Genomic DNA, 20,667 nt, shown 5'->3' with positions numbered 1-20,667 from the left:
CATTCTGCTCCTAAGTGGCCTTCTGACCCCAGCCAGTCCCTGAGCCATTTTACAGCCCAGTTTCCTAAACTATACAATCAAGGTGATGTCTAAACATGCCAGAAATGTAAAAACTTTAGTATTCTTAAAGTGCTTTATTGGTACCAGCATAAGTAGGCCGGCCATCCATCAGCTAGCCTTCACTTCTGTCTGAGTCTCAATCCCCTGGGCTACCAAGGGGAGAGTCTGAAGGGCCGAAAAGATCAAATAAGATCAAGAATGAGAAGTACACTCCAGGTTACAAAGCCAGCATAATAGGCCTCTGGGTGGGTTACACCAACAGCAACTTCCTCTACTCCATCCTACAAGTTTTCTCCTGGAAAAATCGGATTTGTGTTTCTGGGTTTTGTTTGTTTGTTTTTAATCTTTTAGAAACCTATGGAACAGTAATTACGTCCTGGCCACCATTTTAAGTACTGCATGTGCTTTTCTGGACTTGATCCTCAGAACAATCCAGCAAGGTAGGAGTTAATATGTACGCTCTTTCACAAATGAGGAAGTTGAGGTTTGCATCTCCTGTTCTCTTGCACTACTTGCTTTCTCTACCCTCCACAAGCCCACAGAGCTGCTTGATCCTGAACCTGGAGGAACAGTTATTGATAAACAAGGACAGCATCAGACCCAATTTAAATGCTGGAGCCATAAATACATCCTGAGGAAAATCCGTCCTCTGAGTGGGTGACCACAACTGTTGTGAATGCACATAATTCAGTTTCAAGAATCAGTCTCCTAACTGGGGAGTGATCATAATACTTTTCCCATGTCATTCTTCGGGATGAACAGGGAAGGAGGCACCACACTCGCAAATACAGATGTTTTCATAACTATTCATTTTGGAACAGGTTCATAACTAAAAACACACCAGAAAACACTCTCATGAAGAAATGAAGTTTAATAGATCATATTAAAATTTTATGTTATGCTGCTTTCATGGGACAATTATTTGTTTACTCAGTAAACTATTATAGGCTTTGATCAAATTTATCAGTATTGGCCAATTCTATGGCTCCCAGAAAAGAAATTCAAGGCTTCTGAAATCCAGATATATTTGTCAGATAGGTCCACTGATGGATCTAACAAAATAACTACATCACTGGAAAAGCAATTAGTGCTGGGAATAAACAGAAGTAAACATATGGCAAGCTTAGGTGTTCTCACCTGCCTGTGACACAGATAAGTAACCTTTAAGCTATGTCAGGTCTAGATTAACCAATCATGACACCCATCAACCATAGTAGAACTCCAGAGACCCAGAACACATAGTCCTGAAACCAAGAGAAGTGTTTCCCTTATAATTTTAATTTTTTTTAAGTTTATTTATTTCTTTTGAGAGACAGACAGACAGACAGACAGCATGAGTGGGGGCAGGAGCAGAAAGAGAGGGAGACAGAGAATGCCAAGCAGGCTCCGCACTGTCGGCATGGAGCCCAACACAGGGCTCGGACTCACGAAACCATGAGATCACGACACCAGCCAAAACCAAGTCGGATGCTCAACCGACTGAGCCACCCAGGCACCCCTCCCTTATAATTTTAGGATAGTTTTTTTGCTCTGCCCCTGCTGACGTTTTATGGATAAATTTAGAAAGAAAGAGAAAAAGATCTTCCCTCCAGAGAAATTAGTTTTTTTGTGTCTTTTTCTGTTAAAAAAGCACAAACTGTTCATTCTTACTCAACAAGCACATTTAATTTGAAGCCTCTTGGTTCTGATTAGATTTCAGACAATCAATAAAGCATCCTGCTGGGCACTAAACCATCCAGGGCTGCAATCTGCCACCTGTCTGCCCTCTGAACGGAACCCATCCAGCTCCTCCTAAGGGTAATATTGCTCATCTCTGTCATCTCTCTGGCTAGGGAATTATACAGAAAAGCTCATTCCTGGCTGCAGCCTTTTGAGGGAATCTATTGTTTTCTATTATTGGCCAAGTGTGCCTACAAAAAAATTCCCAGATGAAAGACTTTCTGTGTTTACAAGGAGGGAGAATCCTTAAAAATACAGCAAATATTGGGGCGCCTGGGTGGCACAGTCGGTTAAGCGTCCGACTTCAGCCAGGTCACGATCTCGCGGTCCGTGAGTTCGAGCCCCGCGTCAGGCTCTGGGCTGATGGCTTGGAGCCTGTTTCCGATTCTGTGTCTCCCTCTCTCTCTGCCCTTCCCCCGTTCATGCTCTGTCTCTCTCTGTCCCAAAAATAAAAAAAAAAAAAAAAAAAAAAAAAAAAAAAAATACAGCAAATATAGCCAAGACCCTTCCTGAGTATAATTCTCTAAACGGAGAATCAGGAAATAAGTGTGAAATCCAAATGCTCTAGTTACCACTCTGGGTGAAATGTCCTTTCTGGTGGCACAGAATGTGACCTTCATTGCCACATGGTCCATAGAAAGCTATGCAAACTGTTCAGGCATTCAAAAGCTCCAGACTCTCTATATGCACACGCGCGCGCATGCGTGTGTGTGTGTGTGTGTGTGTGTGTGTGTGTGTGTGTGTGTGTGTTTTCCCTCCCTCTCTTTGTTATAATTCCACAGTAGCTATGTACTGCCTGGGGCTAGCTTGTTTGATCTGCGGCTGCAGAAACAAACAAAGCCGTTTAAACCAAATGTAAAAGGTTATGAAGAGGAAGGGAGAGTTAGTGAGGTCTGAGCAAAGAGTGAAATATAGGCTCTCACACCAAAGGAAGGGTTTAAATTGAACATGACTTCAGGAAAAATCAATTTGCTTTTTCCTTTCTTGTCTTAATTTCTCCCTGCAACATGACTCTTGCCAATTATTGAAGGGTGTATCGTTGCATAAACTCTCACAGAGTGAGGCTTATCCTACAGAGTAATCACATAATGCAGCATCTGTGATGTCACAATCGGTTTCCATGGTGATGAGAAAAAGGAGAAGAAGAAAAGGGGGTGGGGGAAACATCACACCAGTGACATGACAGTCTCTTTGGTAGCAGTGGAAATGCTACTTGTAAAATCATCCTTGGCTCCAGGGTCTTGAAGCTCTCACAGAGACAGCTGTGTGGTGAGTGACAAGGGAGAGAGGAAGGGACGAGACAGATAACTTGTTCAGAAACATAATCTTACAACAACCATTAAAGAGAACAGCAAGAGTCAACATGCATGCAAGCACAAACATAAAATAAAAATTGTAAAATACAAAAAATACAAAGCCATGAAACAGACTAAGATGCTGCAGTTTCCCTCTTTTCCGAGTCACAATCCCACCTTCTCCTACCTGATCTGCCATCTCGCTGAATGTCCACATGGTACCATTCCCCATCGTTGGCTTTCTTCTGAGTGGCCTTCACTTTGATGGTGCCTGAGCCCATGTCAAGCAGCAGGTAGAGGTTGCCATCGAGGAGTTCCACAGCAAAGAAGTCCACCTTGGTGTTCTTCTGGCTCCGAGCATCCTTCCTCTCTTGGGGCTTGCCGTGAGTGAAGAGGATCAGGCCGTTGGGCTCAGTGGTGCGGAAGTCAAAGGAGATGGAACCCATGCGTTTGGTGTTCCACTTGGGCAAACTGATGTACGCCTCTGGGGTCTCGAAGTTGATGGGGTCCAGGGTGGCCACATTCTCACACTTGAATACAACTTCCCCGTAGATCTTCATCTTGGTGTCCCCAATCCGGGCCAGGCGAGACAGCTCCAGACGGATGTCATTATTCTTATAAACAACCTGTCAAAAGCCAAACAAGTGCCATATGAATCAATCTTGCAAACAGTTACCATCCACTGTTCACTGGGCACCTGGGTAAAAGGTCCAAGAAAAGACTTCAGGATACATATGTCTCAAACAATATGAGAAACATGAGATACAGCATGTGAAAAAGCAACTGAAGAGACTTCTGGGATACACATAAGCCTTGAATAAGCCCCCACATTTCCATTTTATTACTTTTGTGTTGTCTCCTTCTGGTCAATTTTTTGTGATATCAGAAAGTTATATGATATAAGCTTGCAAGGAGAAATCGATAGAGTATGAGTTGCACAAATACTAATACTTAAATACAAAGATATTTGCTGAAGTGTAGTAAAAGGCCAGAAACAACCTGAATGGCCATCAATAACAACAGACTGGCACATCCTGATGATGGACAATTATGCAGTCCTTAAAAACAAGGTAGTTCTCTGGGACCTCTTGGGTGGCTCAGTCAGTTAAATGTCCGACTCTTGATCTTGGCTCAGGTCATTATCTCATGGTCGTGGGCAAGCCTTGCACCGATTCTCTCTCTCCTTCTGCCTTTTCCCCTCCTCTCTTTCTCAAAAGTAAAAAAAAATTAATAATAATAAACAAAAATCAAGGCAGTGCTCTGGTTTTGACATGGATGCTCTCCAAGAAATATTGTTAAGTGAAATTAGCAAGGAGCATAAAAGAGTGTGTACTACAGTATTGTGTTAAGAGTGTGTGTTTTTGATATGTGTTTATGCATATGGATATGCACACATATATGAGCACTATCATTGTGTTAAGTGTGTGTGTGTTCAATATAAAAACTATTATGCACTCATAAATGCATAAAACATCTTTGGAAGGAAACACAGAAAATTATAAAATTGTCACTGGTGAGTGGATCTGTCAGATTAATATTCAGGAATGGAGGGAAACTGACTTTTCACTGTACCGTATTGCATCGTTTCATTTTTTTTCACCATGGAGATGTGTTAAGAGTTGGTGGGGAATGAAATCTGTGTTTTGTGCACATTTTGTACACCCTGTATACACACAATGGTGGGAGAATGAAACACCCTACAATATTAAAAAAAAAAAAACTATTATGACTTTAAAAATCTGGTGTAATCCACGTAAAAGCAGGGATTAATGCTATTTCCCAAAATTAGAATTTCAAAGAGGTGTTGTTGTTACTGGAACTGAATTTTGATTGCAGTGCCCTGGGATGGGTCTTGGTCCTGTGATCTCTAAGTAACATCACATTTACCCAATAAACAAGAAAAAAAATTAAAGGGAAAGGGGCTAACATTGTAGTATTGATTATGGCAATCACGTTGCTATGTCCTTTACATTATCCTATTCAAATTCTAAGTCAGGATCCGGATTTAGGCTAAAGTCCTACATCTACTACCTACAAGCTGTGTGACCTTGGCAAAGTTGTTGAACTTACCTGAGTCTCTTTTCTCCTCTGAAAATGGGAATACAGGGGTAAATTATTTTTCAAGGATGAAATGAGTCAGTACATACATGTAAAGCACTTAGAAGGGCACAGAGTAGGAACATAAAAATCTCAGGTACTTTGGTGGTAGTTGTTGTAGCTGTAAATCAAATTTCATCCTTTCCACAGTCTAAAAAAGGTTGTAACATCATCTTCATTTTCAGTAAAAAATGGACTTAAGTACTAGAATAAGTCTTACAATTTATCTCAGTGATGAAAAGGTAATTAGATGGGTCATTCCAGTACATCATTTAATCTCTAACACCAGAACTGTTTCCCTTTTAATATACAACTAATGACAAAGAATTGAAAATGCCTCACATATTATATGACCTTGACAATGAGCATAGCCATAGTCAATAACGCTGCAAATAACAATGATACTAATATTTACTGAGCACCTACTGCCAGATACTATGTGAGGAGCTAAAGCCTACCATCCCATTAGATCCCAGTAACACCCATTTGAGATACCTACCATCATTCCCCTCTTTTTACAGATGGCAACAGATGTGGAAAGTAGTTAAGGAACCACTTCACAGTCACAATAGCTGGTAACTGGCAGACCAGGACTTGAACCCAGGGAGTTGGGCTCTCACATCCATGTGTTTTGCCACCGTGGACACTCAGAGTGAGGTCCCACTAGCAGCACCTGTGAAGCTCATCTTTACCATTACATGGAAAATCATGCACATTCAGCTTCCTAATTCAAAAGCTGAATTTCTCATCTTAGCACTACTGCACTGACCATGTGAACAGGGGAAACACTGCAAGATCCTTAGGCTATCAATGACTGGAGTGAACCAGAAAAAGAAACAAAGTTTAATGACTGGCAGCTTCTCCTTTCTAACCCCACCTATTGCGCCTGGGCATGTGAGATCTGTCATAAACAAACTTTGGCTTTCTCTGCACTGGAGTAAATGCCTATGACTACAGCTCCTTGTTAAGATTAATTGTTAATATATAACAACAGCTCATCCTGTGATGGAGGGGGGAGGGGGAGACTGAGGCTTGGTTCCATTGAATAATAAATGGAAAAGGAACTCAGGCACCCCTACAGGAGGCAGACGAGAAAAAAGAAAAAAGCCTTTTAAAGGGGTGCAGGGTACCATGAAGAGGGGCTCTTCTCTGGGAAAGTTACACAGCTGAGACTAAGACCCAAGGTGAATAACTAGAATCCAGGTTTCCAGAGAGACAGACAGGAGAATCAGGGCCACAAACTGGCCAATGATAACAAGACTTCTCTCAAAAGCTCTCTGAAGGTGAGCTCTCTACCTGCTCCATGGCCTGGAAATTATTTGTCTATTTATATGGAGTTGCCTCACCTTTCTCACAGACAGCTGGATAACCTCTCTGAGTCCCATTTCCAAAGGCAGGAACCTCAAAACCTATTCTAGGAATGGCTCCCCTTTCCCTTCCAAGGCTGTTATCAGGATTGAGGGGGATGTTATACATGGTACAATACAGAAAATTCTAAACTAGTGGATCAACCTAGGAAGAAATAATAGTATACCCTGGTCTCCAGTGGTGTTGGGGTACTGTTAGAAACTGACAGGGGTCTGAACTGAAGTTCTGCTGAGAAGAAAGGGACAGGAGGACAGGGGTCTTGTAGCCTTGTGGTCCTCAACTGAGAAGTTCCATGGCTGGCATCCTCGCCTTCCCTACCTGCCTGGTATAGGACCATGGCCAGGGCCACAGCCACACAAAAGTGTACCAGTGCCTCGGGTAGGGCATGGAGGTAAGAAACCCTGCTGGACCCCCTTACAAGGCAAATTAGTATCTGGTACAGTGTTCTTTGTGAAACCAGACTTGCAGCTAAAGGAAAGACCCCAACTGATGACTAAACTAGGAAGAAATGTGGCATCGAGTGACAGAGAGCAGCCTTAGCTGACAAGCTGCCCCAACGAAGAGCAATTAAAGACAAGTGGAAGTGGTTCCCCATGAGGGAAGATGTGACACAGCCAAAGAGAGACAGAGTCACAAACAATGACAAGCTGGTCTGACTACCCCACACGAGGGTTTGTAAAGATGGCCACGTGGACCACAATGCAGCTCATGCCTGGGAGGCCAGACAGTAAAATAGTTGAGGACAGAGTCTCAGAGTTGAGACACACTCTCTCAGAAAAGCTGTACTTCTATACCTCCACAATCTCCACAATCTCTGCTACAAAAGCACAAAGGAGCAGTATCAGGAGTAAGGCAAGACATGAAAGCAGGAACAATGTAACAAAAACAGTTTGCATCTTGTGAGCATCTGCTATGCGTCAGACAATAAGCAAGTGAAATAGGCAGCATTAGAGGGCGTAACTAGAACTCGAACCCAGATCTCTCTGACTGCACAAGATGGGACAATACTCTAGGAGTGGCAGTTTCTAGGCTCTCCTGTGGCCCATACTTACCCATAAAGCAAAAACCCCTTCATCAATCACAAAACCACACTCAACTCCGCCCAGAAGTGCAAAGCCCTTTACCCCTGGTAGATCCCACCGTTCCCCACTCAGGAGTCACTTCAGAGGCCTCTGTCTGAGCTCAAGTGTGAAGGCTTCTGCATCTTTGCTCACCACGTTTTCCAGGCTACCATGCTTTTCTCTCCTCTCCTGGCATCCTTTCACCAGGATATATATATATCTATAGATATATATATATATATATATATCTATAGATATATATATATATAAACCCACTTCAGGTCCTCTCTGGCTGCTCTGATCCTGTTGATCCTGTCATTTGATAAACTCAGAATCCTCATACTGGCTACTAGTGATGTGGCTGCTTTCCTATTGCCCAAACCACCTGCCCTGATTGGAAAAGGAGTAACTCTTCAAACTTACATGATGTGTCTTTTACATTAAACTCTTCCATGGCACTTGAGTTATATGGCAGGTCCGTGAGAATAAATCTAAGGAGTAGAGACAGTCCCAGCTCACAGATGTACTTCTCTCTCTTGCATCTTTTCCTAGGCCACTCTATTCTCAGCTTCCTGAGAACAGGCTTTCATGCCCTCTGCTATATATGCCACAGCCCTCTGCACTCCAGCAAGGAAACTAGAAGGAATGAGGGGATGTGGGCATGTGCCCTGCAGTGCCCAGATGGCCTTTTGGTACTTTTTATCCTGTGCAGGAATAGGAGAGTATCAACCTGGCCTTTGTTCTCTTGTTTTTAAAAAGCATCTTCAATCCTCTGTGGGTCTATATGTAGGACAATTTCTATAAAAACCACTAGGTCAGCTTATCAGACCATCATTTATAGGTCCATGACTTGATGCCTGAGCACCACTGCTCTGATCCAGGTCAGTGGATGATGTTTGAAATTCAGGATGCTAGGGGACATTCTCTGAAGTGTCTAGACTAAACAAAACAGAACGGTGAGAAGCCAGTGTCAGGGTGCCTTGATATGGAACAGTGTTGATTACACATCCCAGTAAAGCCTTTCAACTTTATACCTATGTGTGGAGCAGTGTACACAGGGCAAGCAAAAGACAAAGATGTATTTATCCCCCCACTGCATTTAATCCATTGACAATAGATAATAATAAAATGAGCTTTTTCTCTACGGCTTCCAGGATAGTGCTGCTTCTAGATAAATGTTCAGGCTAATCTTATTACTGGGTAACATTCCTACTCAGGGTAAAAACATAAAGAAGCAGCACTGTGAAAGAATCTTGCTTCCGGGGTTGCCACATCCTACCTTCTCTACCCTACTTCCCCTCTGTCCTTCAGGCAACTGATATCTCTGGTCTGCTGTGAATTCCTCTCCTATGAACAGACTGCTCCACTCATTTGTCACTCAAAACATGCAACCTCATAATCCTTAAATAAGCACAGGTCTTATCTCTTCAACAGACCTCAAACACCTATCGGCAAAAAAATATGCACCACACCTTTTAAAATTGCAAATAGCACCTGGTTGTACAGGTGCTTAATAAATGCTCATGTCTGCATTAAATTGTATGTTGGACTCAAGTGGCAACGCAGTGGTTCATATCGTGGGTTTCGCAATCTCTCCGGCCAGGGTTGAGTCCTGATCCATCCATGGCGGCTATGGGACCTTGGATAAAATCATTAATATGTCTCTACCTCAGAGTCTTTCACTGTAGAAATGTGGATAACACGTCTCACTTCACAGTATTGTTAAAAAAACAAAAACAAAAACAAATAAGATATCGTTGTACATAGAAATACTTGACACAGTTCCTGGAACTTCATAAGCACTCAACAAATGGTAGTTATCACTATTAATGTTGTCATTTTTCTGTGAAAAGCCAGAGCTAAATCAACAGACAGAAAAGCCTGGCATCAAGCCACTGGGAGAAAAGATTTCCTCTGAGAATAAGTTCTAAGGTGCCTGTCAGCTCAAGAGACAGGGATCAAACTAGTAACAGACTAGATTTAACTAATGCTAAAGTAAAAATAAAAATAAATATCTACATAATATATGTAATTGACTAATGTGGCATTTATATATATTACAAATGGTGGGCATTCCTTATTTCTCTCACTCTTCCTCCCTCTCTCTCTCTCCCCCCACTCTCTCCCTTTCTCTCTCTCTCTCTCTCTCTCTCTCTCTCTCTCTCTCTCACACACACACACACACACACACACACACAGCATATACATGCACAGATTTAAGATTCATTATCATTCACGTTTTCTATCAGAATGTACTACTGACCAAACCCCAACAGTGAAGTCCAAACACAATGTGACAGCAGATGGTCCTCTGAGCGTCCAAAGTCAGAAGAGCCAGTATTTGGCATGGCTGGGGCCACATCTGCATCTATGGTCTTGCTAACAGGGGTCAGTGAACTAACTCTGCCTGCTGAGCTGGAGCTTACATCAAACCTGAGGCCCAAAGCCCCAACTGCTACATACCATGGATGCCACCATTTTCATGCTTTATATTCTGTTAACAGCGGTGAAGATCCACCAAAGATAAAAACTAAGCACAAGAAATAGAAAATGGGAACTGAGTTTCAGACTTGCTAAGACAGTAGCAGAATGTCAACTGTGAATCAAATTTTTTTTAATGCTGAGCGATCCAACACTCTGTGGGTAAAAGAAAACATAGCTGCAAGCTGGATCTCATGAGGGACCACCAGTGTATATAATCTCTAATCCATGGTCCCATTTGTAAGAAAGTGGCCAGGAAAAGATAAAAGGGACATAAGACAAGCTGGAGTGACAGGAAAAAAAAAATCCAGGCAAACTGATGTTAAATCACCAAAGTCCTCAGTCCCTTCCTCATTTTGAAAACAGCATCCAGTCACCTGGACATATAGGCAATTCAACCAGAGAGAGAGAAAGCTGTGGGCCGGTTACTCTGCCCTCACAAATCAAAAAGCCATGGGTGTTTGCTAATAATGCAATTCATTACCACTTGTGATCAAGAATTAGACAAATATTTGTCCGATGGCTTTTTTGTGAAATGGAAGTAATTATATAGGTTGATGCGTGGTTACAGATGGAGACACTAAGAAGTTGAGAAAGATTTCTAACCCTTAACACAATCACAGGGAAGGTCTCAATTTTATTCAAGGAAGAGAGCTTTTGAGGACTTTATTCAGTTAAAAATGCTGATCAGGAACAGGCCACCATATGTTCAAGTATCCCATGAAAAAAAATTATTGCGAGAGGGAAGATTTGCTGATTCAGGCTTTATCACCCTCACAGCATGTACTAAGCTTCTACTAAATTAATGAAGGAAGAACTTGGCATAGACAGACTACAGACTTGACGTAAATAAACCCAGGCAGAGATATAAGACATGAACTTGCATGTAATGGGCCAGAGCTCTGCAAGACATCGTCAATAGATAGTAACGGAAAAGTTTCTAGATGAACTAGAAAAGTTCGCCAGATGACCTTTTTAGCCACACCTGGATATCAAACCCTCCCATGTTCAAGAGCCATGTTGGCAAGTATGTGTCTCTGCCCTTCCTTCCTCACAGGTGACATTCATTGTTAATTGATGTCATTCTATTCTACCCCCTTTCCCATTCAACCTGACTGTAGTCTCAGAATTCTTCTCTAGGAAGTTACCACCAGTCACTGAGAAATATAACTTGAGATGAACCTATTCTCCATCCTTGTTATCCTCTAACATAAAGTCAACTGAATGTAAATTAACTAGCTACACTAAGATATTGGAAACAAAATCCATGTAAATGTGTTAAATAACCACTCTATTTTAGCTCTAGACCACAGGGCATACAAAGGAACATGAGGTGTGATCCCTGCCACTAACATGTTTAGAAAATGTTGGAAAATGCTTAGAGGGGAGATATATTTTATATCAGAATTGTAGTGAGACATATCTGTCACTCTAATTACTGAATGTGCAAGAGCCAGTGATCAGAAACTTAGATCGTTTTCCTCTTCCTTCTGCTTTCCAAGAACAGCACTGTTATGGTCCTCTAGACTGTAAGCTTCATAAACACAGAGGCTGTGTGTTTCTTATGTGGTAGTCAATGCATGCCCAGTGTTTGTAACAAAGTGCCTGGCACACAGTAGAGGTTCAATAAAACGTACTCTCAAACTTCTTGTATTTACTTATGTACTAAACAGACCTACCCAGTGAATGCCTACATTTCCTTCTTAGAATACTTGATGAGGGCACCAACCTGACTAGAGTGAAAGTTACATGTCACACAGCAGAAGAACAAAGATCAGATGAGTAGGTGGTACCTGATTATGAAAAGCTCTAAAAATATAGACATTATGCAATCGAAAAAAAAAAGGAGCCATTAGAGTAGAAAGGAAGCCTTTAACAGTCTGATTGGAAAGGTGACAAAATGTAAAAGGTGCCTTCCTGATTCGCTAGGAATCTACTGTTATTTTTATTCCAAAGACTAGAAATGACTCTAATCATCTCACTATTTTCCCTGAGGATAACATGTCATTCCCCACTTAAACCCTTCAATGATTCTCTATCAACTTCAGAATCAAATGCAAACTTTCACCCATTACATAATAGACTTTTCCTGATCTAGCCCCCACCTCACTGTCAAGTTCTGCAGTTCATCCAGTAAATTCTCCCCGGGATAAGCCTTACCCGGATTTTCTATGTGAATAACCGTTTGCCATCTGAGGCATAGTTTGCGTACCAAATCTTTTGGGAAGCCTTCTCCAACACTCTTACTCACTCTACTCCTACCTACATCTGATTTCCTCCTCTCTGCTCCCAGGGCTCCATGTTGTAACTGCTGCCATGGAATTTATCATGCTGTGCTGCATCTGTTTACCCCAGTAGACTGGGAGCTGCTCAAGTGGAGGAAACTGTACCTTTTTTCTGAGTTTCCCAGTGCCTGACACAAAGTCAGTACATATTTGCGGGAAGATGTGAAAGAATGAGAAGGAAGACAGGCAAGAAAATCCCAAAGACTATTTCCTGATGCCTCTAAATCAGTGAGGACTATACTGCAGAAAGAAACCTCTATATTCCTTCTGCTTGATAAGTGATAAGATGAGAAGAGAGAAAGCTAAAGTATCACAGTTAAAAAGAATTTGATAGAATCACTAAATATTTGGTTTTCACTAGTGGGCATGCTTAGGAAATGTGCTTGCATTTTAAGTTTATTAATATAGAAAGTTCTGTACCCATGAGTGGCATCTGTCACTAGTTTATGCATCTTGACAAAACACCAACAGAAGAAGGAGCAAAAAAATCAATCATAAATTCTAGCAAGATACTCGAAGAGATAGGATAACAAAACTCAGCACCAACACTGCCTCCCGCTCTGGAGTATGCTAAGGGAATACTGCCCACCTCTTTATGACAATGTAGCTTGGAATGTCATAGAAAACACATGGATATTTTGAAACAGTACCTCAGAGCCTTTATTCTCCATATTCAGGGTCAAATAGCAAGAATAAATACCTAACAATGAAGCATTCTGCCACCAGCTACCCTGAAAGAAGATACGTTACAATAGAAATGCCAAATGGCTTTGGGAGAAAGAGATTATATAAAAAGCCCAAAGGCAGAAGAATAGGGAGAAATACTATAAAAAGACTCAATGAAACAGAACCTTCAAGAAGTCTAACACAATTAGCTGGAAACAATAGGAGCATATGAGGAAAGTATTCCATGCAGCCCAGAAGACAGAAGCAGTGAGTTCACAACCATGGATAGTGACGGATGAGACCAAGAGGTGCAGATCAATAGGCAAGTTCAGGAATATTCTCTGTGGCTAAGAAGGCAAGTTCACACAGGTGCTTTCCAGTTTAACTTCCTATAATGTGAAGCCCATTCATTTACACAAAATACACATGGACTAGAGGTGTATGGCTTCCTGATGGAGAAGCAACTTGCAAATAAGGATATCTGCCGGTCAGAAGCAATTACAAACTATTCTCTTGCCCTGGCCTGCTAAGCTGCTCTGCTTCTAGCCTAATGAAGCCTCTAATCAGATGGCTCTTCAAGGTGGTCCAAAGAGCCCCTCTGCAATCAGCAGAAGAGGTAGGAAAAGTGATAGCAAAAATGTGCCAGGCTGGCAGGTAACCGATAACAGAATCATTTCCAACCTGGTAGGAAAGAAAATGAGTTGGGTTCAAACTAACAATAATATAGATAGAAATGCTAGGACTCAAATTGATTTTTTTCTGAACAGGTTTCTTTACCCTTTGTTAACTTCAAAATAGTCATGCAACAAAAAAGGGCACCCTTCTTTTCTTGGGGCTCTCTTTCAAGGTGATAGTACTCAGCCTCCATACTTAAACCTGTAACTTTACATTGCCTTTAGTAAATCTGTAGAGACCTAGATAACCACTAGATGTCCCTTATGCCATGCAAAACCAACCTGACATGAATTTCACTACCAGTTATACAAATCACATTTGAAGACAGCTTTTCTGAGTCTTGGATCTTAGGTTTCAATTATAATTCCTATTATGACTCACTCCTCTTCATTTACATTATGTCCATGTCTATATTATTTCCATGGTATTTTATTATAAGATACCAAATTATAGACAGGGAATAGGAAACGACTATGAATTAAAATTCTTCTAGAGGTAGAAATTATGGAGAAATAGGCAGAGAGGAATACTGGAAAAAAAGAGATATAGAACGTCTAAAAGGTCCAAAATTCATTATCATTCCCAGGAATCAAAGAAGTTTTGATGTAAGTGGAGAACCCACAAAGTTCAGCTTAAATTCAAATTCTCCAAACACTGAGATCTTGCATTCTTACATTCAGTGAAACTAGGAATGGCTTGTAATTTTAATTACACATCCAGTTTGATCAATTAGGAGTGGGTACCTGGGGCATGAAGGAGTAAAACTGTCATTCTGTGTCCAGCTGTGTCCACTAAGCGATGTCTACAAAGGGTGTGACAATGGGGAATGGCGGCCCCCATCATATGCATTTGCAGAACCTGAGTTAACCCACTAGCTCTAAGCCTTTCAGACTTGGGATGACTGTCGGTGGTGATGGCAGTAGTACAATACCAACAGTTAACCTTCATGGAGGGTTTCTTGTGGACCAGGTATTGTCCTTGGTAGTTTACATATAATTATTTAATCCTCACATGACAAATATCTAAACCAAGACATGACATTACATTTGAGAGTGGAATGGGGCACTATCAATAATAGGGCCTGAGCAACAGATGTAACCCAAAACTTTCCAAGGACAGGTGGGGGTGGACATTCACCTTATTTTATTCTCACAGCCACCTAAGGCATGAGATGTAGCATCAACTATGGTTAAGAGCACATTTGAAGAAGCCAAGCTATCTGGGGTTCAAATCCTTGCTTTGCTCTTCCTTACCGAGTTACCTGGACACATTACTGAAACTTTCTGTACCTTGACTTCCTCACTTTTGAAGGAGGGTAACAAAAGTGCACGTATCTCATAGGGTTGCTGTGATAATTAGAAGATTAGGTACATATAATGTACTTAGAATAGTTCCTGGCACATTGTAATGGCAGGTTACTATTATCCTCATTTCACAGAAGAGGAAACTATGGATCAGTAATTTTAATATCTGCCTTAGGTCACACAGCTATTATGTAGTGGAGCCAGAAGAAAATGTAGGTAAGTCTAGCTTGAGGGTCTGCACACTCAGTAACTATTACTCCTAGCCTCTATATAACAAAAGTTTAAGGTTCTTCCTTTAATCCAACTTCTCCAGCTATCTGGATTATAAAAGAATCACTAGAAAAGTAAGTTTCTCATGTCTGTGGTTTAGGCTAGTAAGTCACAATCAAGTAGGCACACTGATTAAAACATAGTCAGGAACTTCAAATCAAACCTTTATAGGCAATCTCTCCTGAGACTATAGGAAAGAAATATAAAGTAGGGATAGAGGAGCCAGGAAGAGTCTTCACCCCAAGCTCTACCACTGAAGTTGATGAAGTCCCTGCTCTCTGACTTTGCATGATGCGACCTACTCTGGAGTTGTTCCTCTCTCTTAATACCACCTCAGCCCTCCTCCAGGTGACCACCTTGGTCCTTTGTGATCCTCCTGATGAAACAGTTGGCAAGAGCTACTGCTGGACACAGAAGAGTGAATGCCAGGCGAGCTGACCACACCTGCTCCCCCAGAAGTAAACCAAAACCCATCCAAAACAGAGCCAGATAATAGGAATTGGCTGCCACCGCTGACTTGCCTGGAACTCCAACCAGCTTTTCTACTTACTTAATTAGCTCTTCAATAAGTATTGTTTATTTTCATACTGAGAGCTGGGAATGTTATCATACCTGCCTGTCCAGTGGCATTAGACTGACCTGAATTAGCCCCTTCCAGACAGCAGCTCTTGGCTTCTTTTAAACGGGCCATAAGTTTGGAAGCTATTTATTCATGAGGTGTGTCTGTAAGCAAACCAAGTTCCTCGAAGTCTAAGCACTTTGAGTCTGCAAAGGGGAAAATCATTTGTCTCTGTGGAAAGCTGAATAATGTTCCCCAAAGATATCATGTACTAATCCCTGGAACCTGTAGTCCGTTATCGGAAAAAGAGTCTTCTCAAATGTTATTAAATTAAGGCTCCTGAGGTGAGAGTATCCTCTACCATCCAGGTGGTCCCTAAATGCAGTCACCTGGATCTTTATAAGGAGGAGGCAAAGGGAGATCAGACACAGAGAGAAGGCAGCAATAGGAAGGTGCAGGCAGAGATTGGAGGGACACAGCCACAAGTCAAGGGATGTTGGCAGCTTCTGAAAGAGGCAAGGGACAGATTCTCCCCTAGAGCCTCCGGAGGAAGCAGAGCACTGCCTACACCTTGATTTCAGCCCAGTGAAGCTGATTTTGGACTTCTGACCTCTAGAACAGTGACAGAACAGATTTCTGCTGCTTTAAGTCACCAGGTTTGTTGTCATTTGTTACAACAGCTGTAGGAAATTAATATACCCTCTTTTTGCTCATTCTCTAGCTCTTGTTAGAGTCTGACTTACAATAACACCCCCAGGGCAACACTTACCTACTCTGAGGTTTGCCATAAGTGGACTTCTCAGGTTTGGAGAGAAAAAATACAAGTAAAAATGGAAAATTCTCTAGGCCCATCAATACTAGTAATCCACTCCTACTTCCGGGCTGTCACTCAGTCTCTGAAATTTAAATTACCAGCTAAACTTAGCCATCAGATTTTCAATTCCACAGTTTTATCAAGTATATGCTTATGTAATAAAGAGAAGCTACCTGACTTTTACAACTCACTATAATTGGAGTTCAAATCAAAGCAAAACTTACACACAAAAATTAAACAAAACATGAATTATGCATAATTCATTGGGCTAGAAGATAATTTTAACAACATAATCTCTTCCCTGAAGAATTTATCATTTTCTGTGGCAGACAAATATGTATATTGCTATTTATTCATCAAACATCTATTGAGCAACTACTATATGCCAAGGACCATTCCGGGAAATGTGAGGGATACAAGGAAGAAAGAGACATTGCTTCTTCCTTCAAAGAACTTAACTCTATTAAAGGAAACAGACATGTACTCATATATTCAGTTATTCATACACTCATGCTCTGTGGAAACACGAAAATGAAAAAGATATGGCAATGAAGTCCTCTGTTAGAAGGGGAAACCGAAAAGTTACCAATTTGCATTAGAAAGGTTTTTTAAAAAGCATTCTGAATTACTAAGAAAGCAGGGATGAGCTCCTAATTCAAGCTATGGGGAGGGGGGAGGGGCAATCAGCAAATGCCTTCCAAAGGACAGAGTGCTAAGATGAAACTAGATAAATGATTGGGTTTAGCCAGGATAAAGAAGAAAGTATGAGAAATAACATGGGCAAAGACAGACAAGGGTGAGAAATCTTGACATATTCATAGAATGGAGAGTGATCAGTAGGGCTGAATTGCATCTAGTGGGAGTGGTGCTAAAGAAGGACAATGGAAAGGACCCCAGAAGACCTCATACATCCAACTGAGCAGTTTTAACTTGATCCTAATGGTGCCAGGGAACCACTCAGGCAGGAGAATGACAAGGTTAGGTTGACACTGTATAAAAGATTAGTCTGGTAGTCACAAAGAAAATAAATTAAAAGGAAGCAAGAGAAGTAGAAAAACAACTTAAAAATCCACAGCCACATGACATATATAAGACCAAAAGCATAAAGTACAAGGAAAAGAATTATTTTTGGCTCAGGGATGATATGTGTGTCAGGGAAGAAAAAGGTATAAAGAAAATGAAAAATAGATGATTAGACGATAAAATAGGTTCATGCCAAATCAGTCTTAAATATGAAACTGAGCACTTGAAGATCTTAGCCGGAACCTGAGCAGAAGAGAAACATAATCAGAAACTAGTTTTATGAAAAGCAAAATGGCAGCTGAATATAGGGTATTTACCAAAATTCCACTTATGAGAAAATAATGCCCATGTCTAGAGCAGTGATGGTGAAAATGGCAAAGTGGGTGAAGATTCTAGAAAAATTTCAGAGAAAAAAAGCTGACAGGGCTTGATGACTTGTTGAAGGCTCTGAGAAGGCTGTACTGGCCAGGTCTGCTGAGGTGTCCAGTGTTCCCTCTAATAGTGATAAGGAAGGATAGCTAGATTTGCTGCCTCTAATGCCAGTAATTAAGGATAGATACTAAATGCCCAAGAACTGTGATAAATGCTTTATACTTAGAATCTATGAGGTAGCATCATCACCTCATTTTTTTTTTATAATTTTTTTAACGTGTATTTATTTTTGAGACAGAGAGAGACAGAGCACGAACAGGGGAGGGTCAGAGAGAGAGGGAGACACAGAATCGGAAACAGGCTCCAGGCTCTGAGCTGTCAGCACAGAGCCCGATGCAAGGCTCTAACTCACGGACTGCGAATACATGACCTGAGCCAAACTCAGACGCCCAACCAACTGAGCCACCCAGGCGCCCCTCACCTCATTTTATAGATGAGGAAAGTGAGACTTAGAGAAGTCAAGAGAAGTTGCAAAGCTTTCAAGTGGAAGAGCTAGAATCTGTACTCAAGTCCATCTGACTCACAAATGTATTCGCAAAAGCATTAGGCTCTATGGTTGGCTCATATATTCCAATTTACTTTGGATAAAAATGTTTAGAAGCAACCTTTATTTAACCATGATGCTATTATGATTTCTCAAGAAATCATCCCCATCTGGGGAATCCTATGATCACAAACAAAACCTCAACAAACACATGCATACTGCTGCATATTTGAATCAGTAGTCACTCCTTTTACCAACTTTCCTCAGAATCCAAATCAGCAGCTGAAAAGCTTGGTACCATCTAATTAGGCGAAACTGGAGTGATCAAGGGGACAAGACAATAGGCAAGGAGCCTAGGGAACACATGGTAACTGCGGGGCCTTCCTACTACCAAAAATCTAATAGATGTCCTGAGAGGAAGCCAAGACTTCGCAAAAACATGCCTTCTCTTACCTCTGGCTCCTGGATCTTTTGAGTTAATTTTTGGTCTGGCATGGAAGCAAGCACTATCAGATGGTTCATTAAATGCTTCCTAAGGAGGTGTTTACACTAAAAAAATTATAGTAAACTGTTTCTACCTGTTAACAAAGCAAATAGGACATAATCAGATTTATGCTTCCAGAGTTTTCCTAGGACCTTTCCTAGAACTTTCATAGCCCTGACCCTACCATAGTCACTATCTTCCCCATTTCTAATGGGCCATTTACTGGCCATGCCTTTGTCTAGGTTTTCTTTCATCACAGAGGTAGAGAATATTTTCCTGCCTGATATGAATTTTACCAGCAAGTATCTTCTGTATTTACCAAATTTACCACAATTGAGGAGAGACATGAATAATGGTACCTTCCTCCCTAGCCTCCCTATAGGCTAGGGACCTAAAGGACAGTTAGGATCTATCATAAGCTAGGAACCTGAAAGATGGTTAGGATCTATCTAGGGCTCCCCTACTCTTATTCAAATTATGAATATACAGAAAAGGGTAAAAATCCAGAGAGATCACAGTGTTCTTAGACCTAGGGCAGAGAAAAAGCAAGGTGTCAACTTGAATTCTACCAGTAACTTTAAATCTGCTTAACACCTAATAACAAGCAGAGAAGGTTGAACGTAGCAAAGGAATAAATTGAGACACTTAGCTTTTATCTCGCTGGCTACTACACTGGATTCCATCTGACTGTGTGGCTAGAGGATACAGTTCCAAAGAAAACCAATAAAAAGAATTTTATTTAACCAAAGACGAAAGAGGAAATACTTTTTTGCTACCTTGTCTTGCAGCATTCAAAATACTGAGCTTTAATTTAGTTGCTTTCCAAGAGAAAACATATTAAACTCATGAGTAAATAATTCTGAAATAAGATTAAGAATTCCTTTAATTAACTTTAAATAGGCCTCAGTCCTCAGAATATTCAATATCTGCGGAATAGCTTTCTTTGTTTTAATCACTCTCTTTGCAAAATTCCCTTTTCCAGGGTTTCCTGATTGTACACTTTCTAGGGAACTCTTTGATGACTCACTTTCTGCCTCTGTCATCGGCATCATTTCCAAATTCCTTAAAAAGAGGCTTTTCTCCAGCATCTGAGGAAAGCTTTCTTTCCCATTTTCACTACTCTACCTCAGTTGAGAATTTCACCCATTCACACATCTTTTATCTCTAGACCTAAACACTCCAAAGCCCAGGCCACAAATCTGAATTGTCTGCTAGAACAATTCATCTAAAATTAAAATTCTCTGCAGAACCTTAAAATCAACCTGCATAAAAGCAAACTCATCAGTTCCTTCTCCTGACTTCCTTAGTTCTATAATGGTCACCAAAGTTCAAATTTGTATAGAAATAGCCGATCCTTTCCTCCTTATTGCCCCTCATATCAATTTGCTACCAAATCCACTGGATTCTACAGCCAACAAGTCTTTCACATCCTTTGTCTCCACTCCATTCCTGCTGCCACTGGTTCTACTTAGGCCTCCATTTTATTTAGTCATCCAGTAAACAACCATAGAGCACATACTAAATGTTAGACTCTATAATGAATGATATGGTCCCTGACCTTGCGGAGTTCACCTTTCAGCATAGGTGTTA

General features: G+C 41.1%; 1 protein-coding gene across 14 annotated transcripts in view; it reads right to left on the bottom strand.

The window, feature by feature from the left end:
* The window catches only part of NRXN3 (neurexin 3), a 1,572,196-nt gene that overhangs the window by 1,053,482 nt on the left and 498,047 nt on the right, over positions 1-20,667 (bottom strand). For all 14 annotated transcript variants that reach the window (XR_013556003.2, XR_013556004.2, XM_060620435.3 and 11 more), the window contains one exon: positions 3,262-3,700. Coding sequence is in view for 12 of the 14 variants with exons in the window: in XM_060620435.3 (XP_060476418.2) it covers positions 3,262-3,700 (439 nt within the window). In the remaining 2 variants the exon portion in view is untranslated. The remainder of the gene's footprint in view (positions 1-3,261; positions 3,701-20,667) is intronic.

This window comes from Panthera onca, chromosome B3 (assembly GCF_046562875.1).
Source record: "Panthera onca isolate mPanOnc1 chromosome B3, mPanOnc1 haplotype 2, whole genome shotgun sequence".
NCBI lineage: Eukaryota > Metazoa > Chordata > Mammalia > Carnivora > Felidae > Panthera > Panthera onca.
Note: the sequence above shows the minus strand (reverse complement) of the source record. Positions and strands in the feature narration are given on the sequence as shown.